This window comes from Motacilla alba, chromosome 1A, assembly GCF_015832195.1.
Source record: "Motacilla alba alba isolate MOTALB_02 chromosome 1A, Motacilla_alba_V1.0_pri, whole genome shotgun sequence".
In the NCBI taxonomy this organism is placed as follows: domain Eukaryota; kingdom Metazoa; phylum Chordata; class Aves; order Passeriformes; family Motacillidae; genus Motacilla; species Motacilla alba.
The window spans coordinates 48128419-48144411 of NC_052031.1; the positions used below are offsets into that span (position 1 = coordinate 48128419).

At 50.3% G+C, this 15993-nt stretch overlaps 2 protein-coding genes across 2 annotated transcripts; one reads left to right on the top strand and one right to left on the bottom strand.

The window, feature by feature from the left end:
* The first annotated feature begins 42 nt into the window (after window positions 1-42).
* NAGA (alpha-N-acetylgalactosaminidase) lies at window positions 43-5908 on the top strand. Its single transcript, XM_038153465.1, has 8 exons — window positions 43-276; window positions 642-816; window positions 959-1136; window positions 1416-1510; window positions 2189-2350; window positions 2826-3023; window positions 3234-3377; window positions 3637-5908. The coding sequence occupies exons 1-8, from the start codon at window positions 119-121 to the stop codon at window positions 3817-3819; spliced, it is 1293 nt and encodes a 430-aa protein (XP_038009393.1). The 5' UTR covers window positions 43-118; the 3' UTR covers window positions 3820-5908.
* Window positions 5909-7191: 1283 nt separating this feature from the next.
* WBP2NL (WBP2 N-terminal like) lies at window positions 7192-15700 on the bottom strand. Its single transcript, XM_038153470.1, has 8 exons — window positions 15577-15700; window positions 12486-12594; window positions 11794-11929; window positions 10221-10313; window positions 9231-9449; window positions 8712-8840; window positions 8300-8376; window positions 7192-7408 (listed from the first exon to the last, which is right to left on the bottom strand). Exons 1-8 carry the CDS (start codon window positions 15633-15635, stop codon window positions 7361-7363), a joined length of 870 nt encoding a protein of 289 aa, XP_038009398.1. The 5' UTR covers window positions 15636-15700; the 3' UTR covers window positions 7192-7360.
* Between the last annotated feature and the right edge of the window lie 293 nt (window positions 15701-15993).

The window sequence follows — 15993 nt, forward strand, 5'->3', positions numbered from 1 at the left end:
CGCGGTGGCTGCGGGCGGGCGGGCGGGAGGGAGGCGTGGGCGGTCAGTCAGCTGATGCGGACGGCATCATGTGAGCGGGGCCGGGCCGGGAGAGCCGCTCCGTGCCGCGGCGGCAGCGATGGAGTTGGTGCTACTGAGCGGGCTGGCCCTGGCGCTGGCGCTGCCCTCCGTGGCCCTGGAGAACGGGCTGGCGCGCACTCCCCCCATGGGCTGGCTGTCCTGGGAGAGGTTCCGCTGCAACGTGGACTGCCAGGCGGATCCCCGCAACTGCATCAGGTCAGTGGATGGGGCTCGGTCAGGTCGAACTTCAGGCCCGGAATGGCTCTGCCATCGTCTGCGTCCCTGGGACCCCGGGGTGGATGGTGCACGGGAGGCGGGAGGCTCAGCCGCCCCGATGCTGGGCCAGAGAGCCCCCAGAGCTGAAGGATGTGGCCAGGCTTTTCAGGCAGCCGGGGAAACGCTTCCCCCTCGGTGAGGTCAATAAACACGGATAGGGTTTAAATGGGAGCGCCGGAGACCCTCCTATAGCCCGGACCAGCCCTCCAGAGCCCGCAGTTAACCCCCAGTTCCCTCTGCCCACCTCATCTGCCGAGGCACAAGGGTCGTAGGGTCTCAGCCTGCCATGTCTCCTCAATCCACAGCGAGCAGCTCTTCTTCGAGATGGCAGACCGGCTGGCAGAGGATGGCTGGAGAGAGCTGGGCTACGAGTACATCAACATTGATGACTGCTGGTCTGCCAAGCAGCGGGATGCGGCCGGACATCTGGTTCCCGACCCCAAGAGATTTCCCAGTGGAATTAAGGCTCTGGCTGACTATGTGAGTGCCTGCTGAGTGCCACTGGGGATCTCTGTCCCCATGCCAGTATGGTGGGAGAGCTGGGAAGGAAAAGAGCACTCTGGTACCTGGGAGACACTTCGGATCCCTTCATTTGCTCCTTGCAGCTCTCTTCTCCTCACAGGTCCATGCTAGGGGCCTGAAGCTGGGCATTTATGGTGACCTGGGCATCTTCACCTGTGGGGGCTACCCAGGTACCACGTTGGAAAATGTGAAGCAGGATGCCCAGACCTTCGCAGCATGGGGTGTGGACATGCTGAAGCTGGATGGGTGCTACTCGTCCGCAGAGGAGCAGGCAAAGGGTAAAAGTTCCCCAGCCTCTGGCATTCCTCTCCCTGCTGCTTGGGTTGGGGCAGCTGGCCCTCTGCAGCAACACTGGGCCAGCCAGCTCTTCCCTTGTGCCTCTTATTGAAACTGTTGGGAAAAGAGGCGGAAGTTTGTGTGCCCTGGAGCTGGTGTAAAGAAGGAAGCCAGGCTAGCCTGGTATTCCCCTTGCTGGGTGGGCTGGGACAAAGGCTGCTGCTGGGACATGGGCTGCTGCCAGCCACCCCCTTCACTGGTTGTCATCTTCTCTCCCTAAGGATACCCAGAAATGGCGAGGGCCTTGAATGCCACAGGCCGCCCCATTGTCTACTCCTGCAGCTGGCCAGCATATCAGGGGGGTCTTCCCCCCAAGGTAAGGGTATTCCCATCTGCTGGCAGATGTCCAGTGTCCTCTGTGCCCTGGAGGAGCTCTTGCTGGAGCACCAGGAGCAGGGTGTTACACCCCACTTAATTTTCCACCCCTGGATGGTGCTGCAGGTCCCAGAGGGAATGTGGCCTTCCTGCCAGGCACCCGGGGACACTTGGGTGTCTCAATACAGCTAGGTGATGAGAGTTTGTGGGAAGAAGACTCTGGAGTGTATCCTCTCCCCCTACTCAGATGGTGTGGGGTTGGTCCTGACAGTCTTCTTGGGAAACAATCCTGTCTGGCTTCAGTGCTTGAAATAGGATAATCTTCCTAGTATAGGTTTCTTGAGAATTGGTTGCTCTCACGTATTTCCTCTTTCACTTTTTGAGTCACTCCTGAGCTGCTCTCATTCTTGTAGCTGATAGGTTATGAGATTTCTCCATGGTCTCTGTGGTTGTTTTGCCAGACATCCTATAGCACTGGGGTGTGCCCAGACATAGTGGGATATGACTCTGTCTTTTCTCCCTACCCTTCCCTCCTTGCTCTTCTCCAGATTCCTCTGTCTTTTACACACTTGCTGGACAGTGCAGCTGTCAACAGTTCAACAGTGCTGCCCCTGCCTTCCCCACCTTGCAGGACAGTTCTTTTTTGTCTCCTGCCTGACACCGTTCTTCTCCTTGTCAGGTGAACTACACCATCCTGGCAGAGATCTGCAACCTGTGGCGTAACTACGGCGACATCCAGGACTCCTGGGACAGTGTACTTTCCATCGTGGACTGGTTCTTCACAAACCAGGACGTGCTGCAGCCGGCAGCTGGTCCCGGTCACTGGAACGACCCGGACATGGTGCGGCTGGGTGATGGGTGCTTTGACCCTGTCTGGGGATGAGGATCGCCAGAGATTCCCTTCTAGGGGCAAGGCAAACGAAGAGCTCCAGTAGCAGGAGCCCTGTTGCTGCAGAGGCAAAGCTGGTGTTGCCCTTGGCTAAGCTGTGGGAAAAACCACAGTGGTTGCAATGAACCCTTCACCACTTGAATTTACCTCTCAAGTTATTCAGGTGTTCTTGTTCTTCCCTGCACAGCCTGAGGGCAAATAGTGGTGAAACAAAGGGTATTAATGAGTGCATTTGAGTGTATGTTGATAGCAGGGATGAGATCTCCTGTGGCAGTGGTGGACTACTTAAGGGGAAGTGAAAGTGTGTGTGTGTGAGGTTTCCCTTGTGCATTCCTTCCCAGCAGGAAGCAGCATCACCACAGGTGACAAGCAGAAGAGTTTCTAACCTTTTTCTGCTTCTTCCATCTTTTCACTGTCTCCCCTCCAGCTTATCATTGGAAACTTCGGCCTTAGCTACGAGCAGTCACGCTCCCAAATGGCTTTGTGGACAGTGATGGCAGCTCCACTCCTCATGTCCACGGATCTCCGCACCATCTCCCCCAGTGCCAAGGAGATCCTGCAGAACCGCCTGATGATCCAGATCAACCAGGACCCCCTGGGAATCCAGGGGCGCAGGATTGTCAAGGTTAGGGGGAAAGCAGATGCATTTGGCAGAGCAGACAGGAGTAGCACAGAGCATCAAAATAAGGAGGGAGAGGGAAGCGCTGCAGAGAAAAAGGAGCAAGAGAGCTGTGGGAGTTGTGGGCCTGCTGGTGTAGCAGCCCCACAGGACCAAGTCAGAATTCTGTTATATGGCTCCTAGCAACTCTGCCTCACCCACCTATCCCCACCCCAGGAGAAATCCCAGATCGAGGTGTTTCTGCGCCCACTGTCGCGGGCTGCCAGCGCCCTTGTGTTCTTCAGCCGGAGGACAGACATGCCCTTCCGCTACACCACCAGCCTGGCCAAGCTCCACTTCCCTGAGGATGCTGTGTATGAGGTGAGCCCCACTGACACACTGCATAGCAGGACAGTCCCATGGCACAGGGATCCCCCTCTTCCCATCTCTCTCTGTGTTCTGGTGGGGTGAGAGGGAGTACTCTCACTCCATGCCTCTGGGATAAAGGGGCAGCTGCCCACTGGGTCACTCTTCTGTTGCCCACTGCTGTGCCCTTTCCCAGTATTCCATGTCCATGACTGCAGCTGGACTCCAGGATGAAAGGTCTGGAATTGCTGGTAGCTCCATCTCTCTCTTTCAGGTACAAGACGTGTATGTTGGGAAGATCGTTGGGGCCTTAAGAACAGCAGACAACTTCTCAGTCGTTATTAACCCCTCGGGGGTGGTGATGTGGTATCTCCGTCCCACCGCACTCCCGGTACAACCCTGGCACATTGTCAGACAGCAAGCCCCTGGCGAGGGATTCCACCCAGCCTTTCTGTGACAGGGCCCGGTGAGTGGGGTGTGGACCAGTGCCAGGGTGAACTGTGAGACCCCAAGGCACGTGGCTCTTCACTGCACAAGTGCCTTTTGCTGGTGAGCCCAGCAATGCTGGGCAGTGACCATCCCCTGCTACGAGCTTGATGATGTCTGCTCCGTCTGCGTAAACCAGGAATTCTTGTTACCCGCTGCCTAAGGGGGTGCAGAGCGTAGTGCCTTGGTGATTGCAAAGCCTTTTGAGATTCTCCTGTGGAAGATGCCATACAAGTATAGTCCGCCACTGCTGAAATTTGTCAGCTCTGACACCTGAGAACTTCATTGCTTTTGAGCTGGGTACTACTGGATGCTGCAGGGGCTGTTTGAACCACACGTGTAGAACGGCTTTGGGTGCTTTAGTATCTCCTAGGGTTGTGACCTCCCCTTTTCCCCCCAGTGTGATGGCATTAACCTCAAGGATCAGACTTGGTCACCTTCTTTCTTTTGCTATAATCAGCTTGGTTTAGAATAAGGAGCTGTCAGCTGGGCTGCATCCCTCCCACGTATCCCCCACCCAGACCAAGAGCTCTTGGAGGCATAATGGCCCTGTGCAGTGAGGCTTTGCTTGCAGGCCCGATCCTGCTGCCACAATTCTAGAGGCCAACACTACTGCACCCTAGTTTGCATGCTAGCATTGTATTAAAGCTCCTCTGGTAGAAGTTTACAGCACAGCAAAAATCTCCATGAGCCATGCACAACCCCAGGAGCCGGGCTGTGGTACACACCAAAAACTGCAGAGCACATTGTATAGGAGCGCTGGCAGGAAGATGCTGATACTCAGTTGAGGTGGTCTTTTGGGTTGGGAGTTGGTCACAGGTGCCTCCAAGCTGTAAGTTGCATCCTTCTTTCTCTAGAAGGAAATTTCTGCTAAAAGCATCAGATCCTACTTCAGCAGGCTGAAAACTCAGGATGTCTCAGGGAAAGGCTTCTTCTCCCAAGGGCCCTTGCATCTACAGCTCTATCCTGAGGAGCCTGCACTAATAAACTGGAAGTGAGTGTCAGGACACTCTAAAGCCCTCAACTGCTTCACTTTCATACAGGAGACTACCCATGGAAGAGTTCTAGGTGACACAAGATTAAGCCTCAGACTGGGGAAATACCACATCTTAGATTATGAAAAAAAAAAAATTCTCTATTTCTATTCAGCTGTGGGAGGGTTCCTGGTAATCTGTCCACTCTGGTTCCTGAAAGACCAACTGGTTGATTCTGGACCCTTCCAGAAACTTTCTCTGAGGTGCAGGGTCAAGATACTAAACACAACGCTTGCGGTTCTAATAAGGGAGGACTTGCCAACAAAACAAGGAGCTGGCTTTGTTCTTGGGGAGTGATTGAGGCAAATTGATTGAAATAAAGGGAAGTAGATCATAGACTCTGTTTTATGTGTTGCTGGGTAATGTAGGATTACAGGACCATTACCTTAAAACAGGAACAACTATGCTAGGAAATAGAACTGGTTTCCTGTCAGAATCTGGACTGATGCAGAGTAGGAAATGGCTTTCCAGTAGTTACATCATGTTCAGCAGGGCAGCAGCATTCCTTGGCACAACAGTCTATAGACAAGTGCCATTTTCCTTATCAGATATTTATTTCTCCATGGCTGGAAAAAAATTGCTGGCAAGGAGTTTCTTTTAAAGACTTTAAAGGCCTCCCCTCTGATGTAATGTACACAGAAGAGGTGCTAGGAATGCAGCCCTATGAGTAGCAGTGTGACACGGCCCCTGCTACAAGCAGTGATGGGACAGGAACATGTGCCACTTCTGGATACCTGGGCATAACCACAGGCACCAGCCAGCCTTCCACCCTTCCCAGGCAGCAAGGGGATAAGCCCCACCTTCTTCACTCCCCCCAGTTACTTGATTCCAGGTCCAGCTTAGCCACATTCCAGGGAGAGAGATGTACTGACCCACAGGTGACCCAAGGGAACAGCAGCAGTGGTTGTAGTTCATTCCAGCCTTCTGTGCAGTATGCAAGAATTAAGGTCAACACAACACACACAACACTGAACTGGCAGATAAAGGTATCAACACTCCTGTATTAAAGTGCAATTCAAAAAGTTACAAACATTCATGGTTGATTTTTTTTTTAAATACAGAGTTGTTAGAATATCTCTAAGTCAGAAAAAGTGTTTATAGATGAGGAAACTTACTTCCCCCCACGTGGAGCTGCTTTAGGAATTCATACTTTTAAGTTGTGCAAACCTGACTTGCACGAGAGCCCTGCCATACAGGGAAGTAAGAGGGGAAACACTCCTTCCCCCTCCTTGTGAAGGCAGGGAGGTTGTAGGAAGAAGTACAGTCACCCTGTTAGGATAAAGGTAAAGGATCACAAGGATCTCCACCAGACTAGAGACTCTCTTCAGAGCAGGTCTAACTGCACTATGTCCTAAGGAAAAAGGAGAGGTGGCTGAGCAGCCAGAGTCTCTGCAAGAGAGCCAAGCATTAGTAACTCCCACCCACACAGCAGTTCCCAGACGAGGGCACTGCACCTGTAAGCAACCAGCTGTGGCATTACAGTGCCCACCGGCCCACGCTGCTCAGATGTGGGCACACACAGCCTGGCTCCAGCAGCTGAAGGAAAAGATGAAGGCCAGTTTTCCCCTGTGGAGGTAGCACACAGCACAAGTTTGCTCAGCAGAGGGAGCCAGGGCTGCAGGACTTGTCTCCTGACAAGGCTACTGCCAGGCCATCTGCCTAATGTAACATATTTTGCTCCAAGGCAGGCAGCCTCCTGTGCAGCACCTGACTCCATTATGGCTGCTTGATACAGGATCATTGCACAGATATGGGGCCTGCTGGGACAGGGAAAAGACAGACTGATCCTCAGGCCTGCCAGTCTATGAGCTCACTGCCCTGAGGCACACCTTTGTTTGCTTCTCTATTCAATGGCTACAAAGACAGGTTGATTGGGACACATTCCCTTCCCGGTTTCGGTTTCGTAGCCAAATGATGCACTTCCCAAGGTCACAACCTCCCAACAGTTAGTCCAGAATGTCCCACACTTCCAACACAATACAGCATTTCCAAAGTCACATCTCACACTGAACTGCCCTAGAATTTAAAGAAATTTAACACCTTTCTAGGGCACCAGAGGATCTATGCAGGGAACACCTCATAGCTCTCTACACCTTTGCTCCTGGATGGTGCTTCAAAAGTCAAAAGTTTGGCATTCCAAGTTGTTTCACTCCAACAAGATCCTAGAGCCTTCACATTTTAGTCCTAGATTAGTCATGTGATACAGTTTAATAAGTCCATCTCTCTCCTCAAGCCAATGGCAGGGCAAAAGGTTAGTCCTTTGACCCCATGAGATAAAGCAAGTAAGTAGGAAAGTGCTGTTGTCCTGCTTTGTATTGCCAGTGACTCAATGTTTAATGAGGGCAGGTGCTCAGCTGCCCAGCACTATATCTATTGTAGAGAAACAGAGATCTAGAGATATGCTAACTTGAGGGGTACTAACAGCCAAGTTGTCTTCAGGGAGAGAGAATGTGGGAGGCTGGCTGCAGTCTCCTTCTGCTAGTTGTTCTTCTTATCCTCAGGAGGTGCATAAGGAGGTGGCTGATCCTGGAAAGAGATACAGTAGAGTCAACAACCATGCTTGTTTTATGGCCAGCTCTTTCCAGGCATTCCCAGGCTTGGCTCCCCAGAAATGAGAGCCCTGCGGTGAGCTTCCGACAGAACCAACCTCTGGTTTAAGCTGTCATTTTTAAGCAGTCATTCATTAAGCTGTCCATTTCTCTCTAGTATCATCTATGTTCCATGACACATGCTGTCTCCATAACATTTCTAGGAAAAAGTCCCCTCAAAACCAGGTAACAAATGGTCTACTGCAAATGGACCATTTAACCTGTTTTAAATGTCATTCTCCCTTCCTCTCCAGGGCTTTGTCCCTGTTGAAGCTCATAGTCCTGACCCAGCAGACAGCAAACCCTGGGCTGAGGGCCAGCTTTGCTGCTCCACCAGTCTCCAGCCTGCCAGAGCCAAGCAAGGCAGTGAGGGGCACAGCCAGACTGCCATGTACCAGATGGAGGCTACAGACAACATACTGGCTGCCACTGACTGAACAGTAAAGGACCTCCCTGTCTCCATGCAGCCCAGAAAGAAAGCAAACAGAAACACACATGCCATCATCCTTAAGTGACCCATCCTTCTTTAGCTCTCCTCATTTTCAGGCCCAACGGATGCAGAGAGCTCTGTGTTTTCTATGTGCTCATGCAAGTCTGTTATGCCTTTAGGAGTAAAACAGGAAGAAAATGGATCAATCTTAAGGCCTTCCTCCTTTCCTGACTGAAAAACTCAGCAGTCTTCCTCATGGAAGCCTCCCTCCCATAAAAATGCATACTTTCTGTGCATGTTCAACATGAAGGTACACTAGACTTTGTAAGAAAGCAAAGCATCATCTCTGCTAGTGACAGAGGAGGGAGTAGGCACATGAAGACCAGGCATGGTACTCACCATGGGCATGTACACATTGTGTGGGTTGGCAGGGTTGTAATACGCACTGGAAGCCGCTTCCATGGCCTTACTGCCTCCTGGAAAAGAAGGAAAAGAAGCCACCTTAAATATCTGAGGCAATGGCCCTAGCCCCAGAGCCTTCTCCCCAGCTTCCCCTCTTTCAATGAGGCAACAAAGGCCCAAGGAGCCAAGAGGAACTGCAGCAAGCTGGGTTAGAACTCAGAGCAGCTCAGGAAAGCTGCCTAGGGCTGACCACAAGCTGTGCAGTGCAAGGCAGAGCAGCTTCCTACAGAAGACTTGGAGCTCTTGCAACAACAGCTTCTCCACCCCATGCTGTGCCCATGCCACCCTCAGCCCAAGCCCCCAGGCACCATCTGCACCCAAACCCTGGCAACTGCCCAATCCCATTTACCTGGCATTCCTGGGCTCACCCAGGCTGGGGGAGCTGAGGGGGCTGAGGATCCTGCAGGAGGTGCCCCAGAGTAGGGTGGTGGGGGTGGCATATACATGGGGTTCATGTTTGGAAGTGGTGGGTAAATACCTGAAAAAAACAACACCAGGCTGATACTTTGGACCACAGACCACGGGACAGAGAGCTCACAGGCCTGACAGCGCATTAGCTGGGACAAGAGCAGTGGTAAGGGAAGCTCTCCAGGCTTGGCAGGGATGCAGACAGCAGGGATTTGATAATTTGCTAATGTCTGTCATGTCAGCAGGCAATAATTCTCTACCAAGCAGCAGCACAATTTGCAAACCACGTTTTCACGTAGCTAGAACTCTAGTGACACATGGGTGTGATCAACAGCACGTGACAGATTTCCACGAGGACAAGGATCCTTGATGGAGACAAAACTACAGCAACCCTCACCGCACCACTGTCACTTCTTCCCAGCTAACATCAGGCCCAGCCATCGTTACACCGCTTGCTCACCTGGAGGCTGGGCGTACGGATACGCCATGGGCTGTGGAGCGGGTCCGTAGGCGTTCCCTGGAGGCGGTGCGTAGGGGTAAGGTCCGTTGGGTGGCGGAGGCGCAGCGTAGCCTCCCGGCACGGGTGAGTAGCCCCCGGGGGCAGGCGGGGGGGGTGCATATCCTCCGGGAACAGGGGCGTATCCATAGCCAGGGTTCTGCAGAGGAACCCCACTGGAAGCTAAGGAACGCACGTTTAGTAAGCCAGACATTTTTTCTTAAAACTAAACCTAGAGAATAAAATGAAACTAGTCCTGTTAATGCAGCGCTGTTTCCCCTTATGTAGATTCACTATGTAGTCCTGGCATAGTACTGTGCCTGAAAAGCATTAGTCACAGAGTGCAAAAACACAACCTCAAAGGTCCCAGTCCCACCACAGAGCTCCCACTGTTTGAAGGAAAGACCAGTCTAAAGCAAGTAGCAGTACAGCGTGTTTTCCTTTTTTAAAAATACACTTTTGTTCTGAAAACAAGTACATTTTAAAACACACATTTTTTAAAAAAGAAAACTTAATCAGGAAAAGAGTCCTTGTTCCTCAATTTGAAAATTTTAAAAAGAAATTGTTTTTTTGAACTTATTTTTCCCCTCTCCTAATGTGCATGTAAGCCTTCCCCATCTTATTGCAGTAGTTTAGAACTGAGCTGAGAGCAGCTAAGTGAAACAAGTTTTCACCATCACATATTTCAACTTTTTTCCAGTAGAAATAAGGCTCTGTAGAAAAAGGTGGTCCACCTCAGAAGCCCAACCCCAGAACATTCTGACTGCACAAAGCACTAAGAAGATATAAAGAAAAAGGATTGAAAGGGAAACCAAAAGTTCCCCTGGAGAGAGAAAAAATACTCTGCTGTGGAAGAGGGTCTAGGGTACCCCTCTTCCCATGAAGTTCAGAACGAGCACAATTTGCTTACTAGCTCAGCCAACCATGGGAGAACCAGATCTGAAAATCCCTTACCACTAGAAGCAGCTTTCAACATCAGCTGTCCAAACTCAACGGCTCCTCCACTGTTGAAAGTCAGTTTAAATGTTGCCTGCCCTTCCCAGCCACCTAGGAGAGAGAATTAGAATTGAATCCAAGCCAGCAAAATTGTTATACTTCAATTATTATTATTTTCTTCTTTATTTCAAAACTATTTTGCATCCTATTACAAGAAGGAGTCGTGGCACTGCTATCAGACGTTCCCCAAAACAGTATCTCAAGAGGATCAGGAATTTATTGTTTTACCCTTTGAAAGGTACAGTCATGTAGGAGCAGCCTACTCTATAGATACAAGGCTGTTTTGTTCTTTCCTGAAAGGTTTAATGGAACCTAATAAATATGAGTGTAAAGACAGAACATCTGTTTCACTGAGGATATTAGCTGAAAGCCCTCAGATGAAGTTTTATTGATATCCTCAGTGAACCACAGATCAGGATCAGCAACTCAAGCCAGAATTTAAATCAAATGTAACATCTTTAATCTCACTGACACACAGAAGCTCAGATTATTAAATGCTGAGGTATAATAGCAATTTCTCAGGGAAAAAAAATCAAGTAGGCAATGTCTTGCAAGGCAAGTAAGAGTGCTTTGTTTTCCTAGGGCTTTTTGGGATTTGGTGGGTTTTTTTGGTGGAAGGTGCTTTGAGTTTTGGTGTTTTTAACAAAAAATATGTGTCATTTAAATATAAGATTTATCTTCCTTGTCTAACAATTAAATTAGTATCAAGAGACATAGTCTCTTGGGGACAAAGTAGAAATAAAGTACAGAAATATAACAAAAGAGTCCATCATGGATAAAGTCATTCCTTTGGAGATTCACCTCTAAAAAATCACTGTCTTAGTATGACTTCAGCCCAAGAAAGTAGGCTGCTCCACAATCCCCAGACGACCCAGTCACTTTAAAATATTGTTATAAATAAAAAACAAAAAGAATAAACACTTCAGATGCCATGAAAATGCACATGAAAGGGCTAAAGAGGGAAGATATTTGAACCAAAAGCCATGTTTCCAATCCCTGTTTATCTTTTGCAATTCCCCATTTGGTCATAAACACCTCTGTTAAGTGTTACTGGGGCTTCATGATCAAATTGGGATCAAAGCTAAATCAATGATGGACAGCAGACTCCCAGATCTATGCAAACCATACCCAAGGGGCTCCTGGCTTCCCAAAAACCAAAAGTGGATGCTATGATGCTAATTCTAATTCTGTGTATCAATAGCATGGACTGGTGCCTTGGTCATTTACCCACCCTTTCAGGTCAAAGAAAAACAAGCACATTGGGAAAGTGAGTAAACATGATACACAAAGCAAGACAGAAGTTAAAGAATTACACAGGAGTCATCCTGGGCAAGTCAGTCCCTGGCCTCAGAGCAGGAAGTAACACGGCAGCAGTGCCCTAAAGTGCAGGAGAGGGGAGTTAGCGCAGTGTGGACACACCAGCTACACCACCACAGCTATTCTGCCATTCCTGTGCACATAAGCTGCTGCTCAGCAAAAATGGCCTTGTGATGCTTGGGAAGAGTTCAATCTGCAAAGCACTGGCACGTACCGCCGGCCTCGGCCTGGATCTGTCCTTTGATGTAATTGGCAGAGAAAACGGGCTGCTCGATCGAGCATCCTTTCACCAAGTAGAACGGCATCATGAAGGACAGCATAGGATCCTTGCCCTTGGACACAAAGATCATCTGCAAGACAGCAGGGAGTGCTTCTGAATTACTTGAATTTGACAGAGAGAGTGATGATGAAGCTCTCACCATATCAGCATCCAAAACCAGGGTAACTTAACCTCTAGTATGAGTATACATTGAATTATTCCACAGCTTTAACACTGAGGATCCCCAACAGATTTGATGGCACATGGCTCACTCACCTGAGGCATGTACATTCCAAAATAATAAACCTCTTAAAACACACCTGCACATTTATTGAGTTTTACTGTCCTGCTTTTAAAGGATAAATTTTAAAGAGTCTGCAAAGGAAGTATCATTGACTGACATATTACATGAAATATATTCTCTAGACAGCGATTTCCAGGACTGCATGTGTCTTTGTATTTTTGTAGGTGACTGGGACTGTGACAAAGGTATGAACTATCCCATTTCCACCTTTCCTTCTCCTACATAGTGCTGTCAGTGGTCCCTTCCACAACAAAAATCCTTTCTTCTATCATCAACTAGATTTCTGGCTTAAAGTTTACAAGATCCCTTGAGAAAGAAGCAACCCTGCTGGCATCAGACTTACCCTGTAAGGGGTGAGATACAGCATTCCTTTTTTGGTGCCTTTGAAGATTTCAGGCTTGCCTGTCACGTCACTGAAGGAGAGCTCCACATCTTTGCACTGTTTGAGGACACTGCAGAAGAAATCAGACAGATTGGAGAGACGAACTTGGTAACAGCTCTGACACATACCCTCATCACACGGGGCAGGGAATAGCACAGCAGAACTCTGAATATTATCCCCAAGTCCTGCCGTGGGCCCCGCCGTTTTGACTTTGAACAGAGAAGGATGATTTATGCAGACTGGAAGAATCCATCCTCTCATCTCAGACAAGCCCTGCTCCTCCTTCGACAAGGGCACCTTTAATATACAGGGGGGTTTCTCTCTCCAAAGGTATCAGACTGAGGAAATCCACTCTACACACAAAGACCCCTAGCCCAAAGATCAGGGCACAGAAAGGGCTGAGGTGTCAGAAACCATCCCCCTGATGCCCAGGTGTAATCTCAGAGCATTCCTCTCTCCCCAGTCTATCCTCAAATCAAGTCCACTGCACTGGAAAATAGCTCTGCTGTGACACCACGGTGCAAACTGAGGAAGTGGCTGCACTGAAACCCTCACTGCTGACCCTGCCTCACGTGACTTAAGCAAGCTGTTGTAGTAAACAGTGCCATGGTAAGGAATGAAGCAATGAGTCAGCAACGCCAGCAATGAAGATGTTATTGCTGGAGATCTATGGGAACGTGAGCAGAGTTCCCTAATGACACAAACCCAAATGAGAATTGTGAACGCTGCATGGTCAGGGGTACAGAGTTGCATGAAAAAGTAAATGTATTTTCAGAAAAAATTAGTCATCTTGGGAAAGCATGTCACTGAGTCTACGGTGCAGATCTAAACACCACATAGTAAGAGAATCTTCAGAATAAACGAAAGAACCTTGAGGGTGATAAACCTTCAGCATGTTACAGTGGCAGAAGACTCCGAGGTGTTTTATGGTTCAAGAGCATAAAAAACAAAGTGACAAAACCCTAAACCAACACAAGCCTGAATGGACTGGATCTAAAATAATCCTTATGAATTCTGCTCAGCATATTGTAGAAGTCAAATAAAGTCAGGAAACTGTGCAATTATTTGGGGAAGGGAGGAATCTTCAGGGCCACTGTATGGAAAAACAACCAAATGAACTACAGCCTCAGGTAGTTTGCTCTTTAGGGAGGAGAAGAACATTGTAGGTGTATATGAAAAATGCAGCTACCCAAGAATAAAGATGTTGAAAAGTCTAGCTTTGACGAGAAAAAACAACCTGACCAAGAAATTCTACTGGGACACTACTTCATAGCTGAGCTAGATGGAGATTCTCAGACTGGCTGGAAGGGACAGATTTATGAGACAGCAGAGCTCTTTCAATTTCCAAAAGGCAAGGGGAAAACATATATTCTAAGCTAAATACAACCAACTTTTTGACAGCTTTAATCTTACCAGAACACTCTCTCGATCATGTCTTGTAGCAGCATTTCACATGATTTTGCCTCACTGGGAAGAATTTCTATGCAGTCATTGCAATGTTGACTGCTTTGCAGCTACTCACACAAGCAAATAACATGCAGCCGCCACCACAGAGAGTAATAAGGCTGCTGAACCAGTCTGCACCTGCATGCCTGTCCAGGGCTGTCACGGGAGGCTGTGCCCCCTGTGGAGCCACACTCCCTCACTTGTGACTGAGCAGCACCTCAAAGAATGTATGGTTTTGTGATCTCAAGCCAATGTTAAGGCTTGGAAGGGATCTTAAAGATTACCTGGTCCCAACCTCCCTGCCATGGCCACCTTCCACTAGATCAGTTTGTTCAAGGCATTATCCAACCCAGCTTTGAACACTGCCAAGGCTGGGACATCCACAGCTCATCTGGGCAACCCATTCCAGTGCCTCACCACCCTCAGAGTAAAGAATTTCTTCCTAACGTTTAGCCTAAATTTCCCTTCTTTCAGCTTGTACCCATTACTCCTTGGCCCAGCACTGCAGCTCCTGATAAAGGGTCCCTCTGTGCCTTCCCTGTAGGTCCTGTTCAATGTTGCAATGGGGTCTCCACACAACCTTCTCTTCTCCAGGCTGAACAGCCTCAACATTCTCAGCTTGTCTACAGAGAGGAGGTGCTTCATTCCTCTTACCAACTTTGCGGCCTCCTCTGGACTTGCTCCAACAGTTTCAAATCCTTCTTATGTTGGGGTCCCCAGAGCTGGATGCAGCACTGCAGGTGAGGTCACACCAGAGTGGAATACAGAGGTAGAACCACCTCCCTTGACCTTCTGCCCACACTGCTTTTGGTGCAGCCCAGGATTCAAGGGATAGAGAAATCTCCTTTAAACCAGCATGAGCTTCACATGCCAGAGGACCTTCCTGACTCAAGCATCAGGAGTCAGCTCCAAACTCAACACAAGATGGAGCACATTGTCTGAGTGTAATTTTCCTATTCATCACCAGACCCAAACCAACTCCTCTGATCCTTTTACTTCGATCCTTTCCTGGGCCTCGGGTTTCTAGGATTTCTCGTGCCAGGATGCTGGGAGCACCCAGCAGGACCGAACTGAAGCCCAAGTCTGTTCAGCTGGTCTGTGGATCCCCGCTTGGGGCGAGGGCAGGCCTCGAGCATGGAAGCCGGCTGTGCTTCCATGGAGAGGCGCTTCTCTGCGCAGAGGAACTCTGAATTCAAGTTCCTTACTTACAAATTCGAGTGACCAAGACTCCAGCCTTAAACAGTCTCTGCCTCTCCGGCGTCATTAAGTGCATTAATGCCTTAAAAAACCCCAATTCCTTGACTTTTACAAGCGACGGCAGCCGCAGACTGCACCCAGGACGCCCGATGGAGCAGCTTCCAGGACCCGCGAGCTTCCGCGGTGAAGACGGGGCAGCTCTACGGCCTCCAGCCAAGCCTGCTCCGCATCGCCCGCCCCAGCCCGCCCCGCGCCGCCAGGGAGCCCTGCAGCCCCAGGCCGAGCCGGGCCTGCGAGGCCGGGCTGGAAACGGGGGTCGCCCCAGCGAGAACCTCCCACCATCGGGCCCCGCCGTCCCGGCCCTGCTGAGGGGACAAGGGGCGAGGAGGACCCGCCCGGCCCCCGGTACCTCTCGGCATTGGGGATGACGACACCGCCCTCCTGCGAGTGGTTCCTGTTCAGCGCCATCTTCGCCCCCGGCCCCGCCCCTGACCCGGTGACGGCAGTGACGTCACACCCAGCGCGGCCCCGCCCCGGACACGCCTTCCCGCTGGCCCCGCCCCCCGCGGCGCGCGCGAGGCGGAAGTGAAAGGCAAGCGAGGCGGAAGCGAGGCGGCGCCGCGTTGCTTTAATGGCCGCCGGTGGCGGCGGGCTCGCTCTGAGGGGTGGCTCCGCCCCGCCCGGCCCCGCGCCGGGCCGCACAACTGAACCGCAGACACTGGCGCCTACACGCAGCCCTGCTCGCTCCTCTATCCCTGCTCAGTGCAACCACGTCTGTTCGTTGCCGTGGTTGCCTCGGTGGAAGTTGTCCAGGATTTGCCGTGCT

Bases quoted from the DNA above. Each gene is read 5' to 3' on its own strand.
- NAGA (XM_038153465.1), top strand. From the start codon at position 119: ATGGAGTTGGTGCTACTGAGCGGGCTGGCCCTGGCGCTGGCGCTGCCC. The intron at 817-958 runs GTGAGTGCCTGC...TTCTCCTCACAG, and splicing joins TTAAGGCTCTGGCTGACTAT to GTCCATGCTAGGGGCCTGAA. The intron at 3,378-3,636 runs GTGAGCCCCACT...TCTCTCTTTCAG, and splicing joins CTGAGGATGCTGTGTATGAG to GTACAAGACGTGTATGTTGG.
- WBP2NL (XM_038153470.1), bottom strand. From the start codon at position 15,635: ATGGCGCTGAACAGGAACCACTCGCAGGAGGGCGGTGTCGTCATCCCC. The intron at 9,450-10,220 runs GTAAGGGATTTT...TGCGTTCCTTAG, and splicing joins GTTGAAAGCTGCTTCTAGTG to CTTCCAGTGGGGTTCCTCTG. The intron at 8,377-8,711 runs GTAAATGGGATT...CTTCTTTTCCAG, and splicing joins GGTGAGCCCAGGAATGCCAG to GAGGCAGTAAGGCCATGGAA.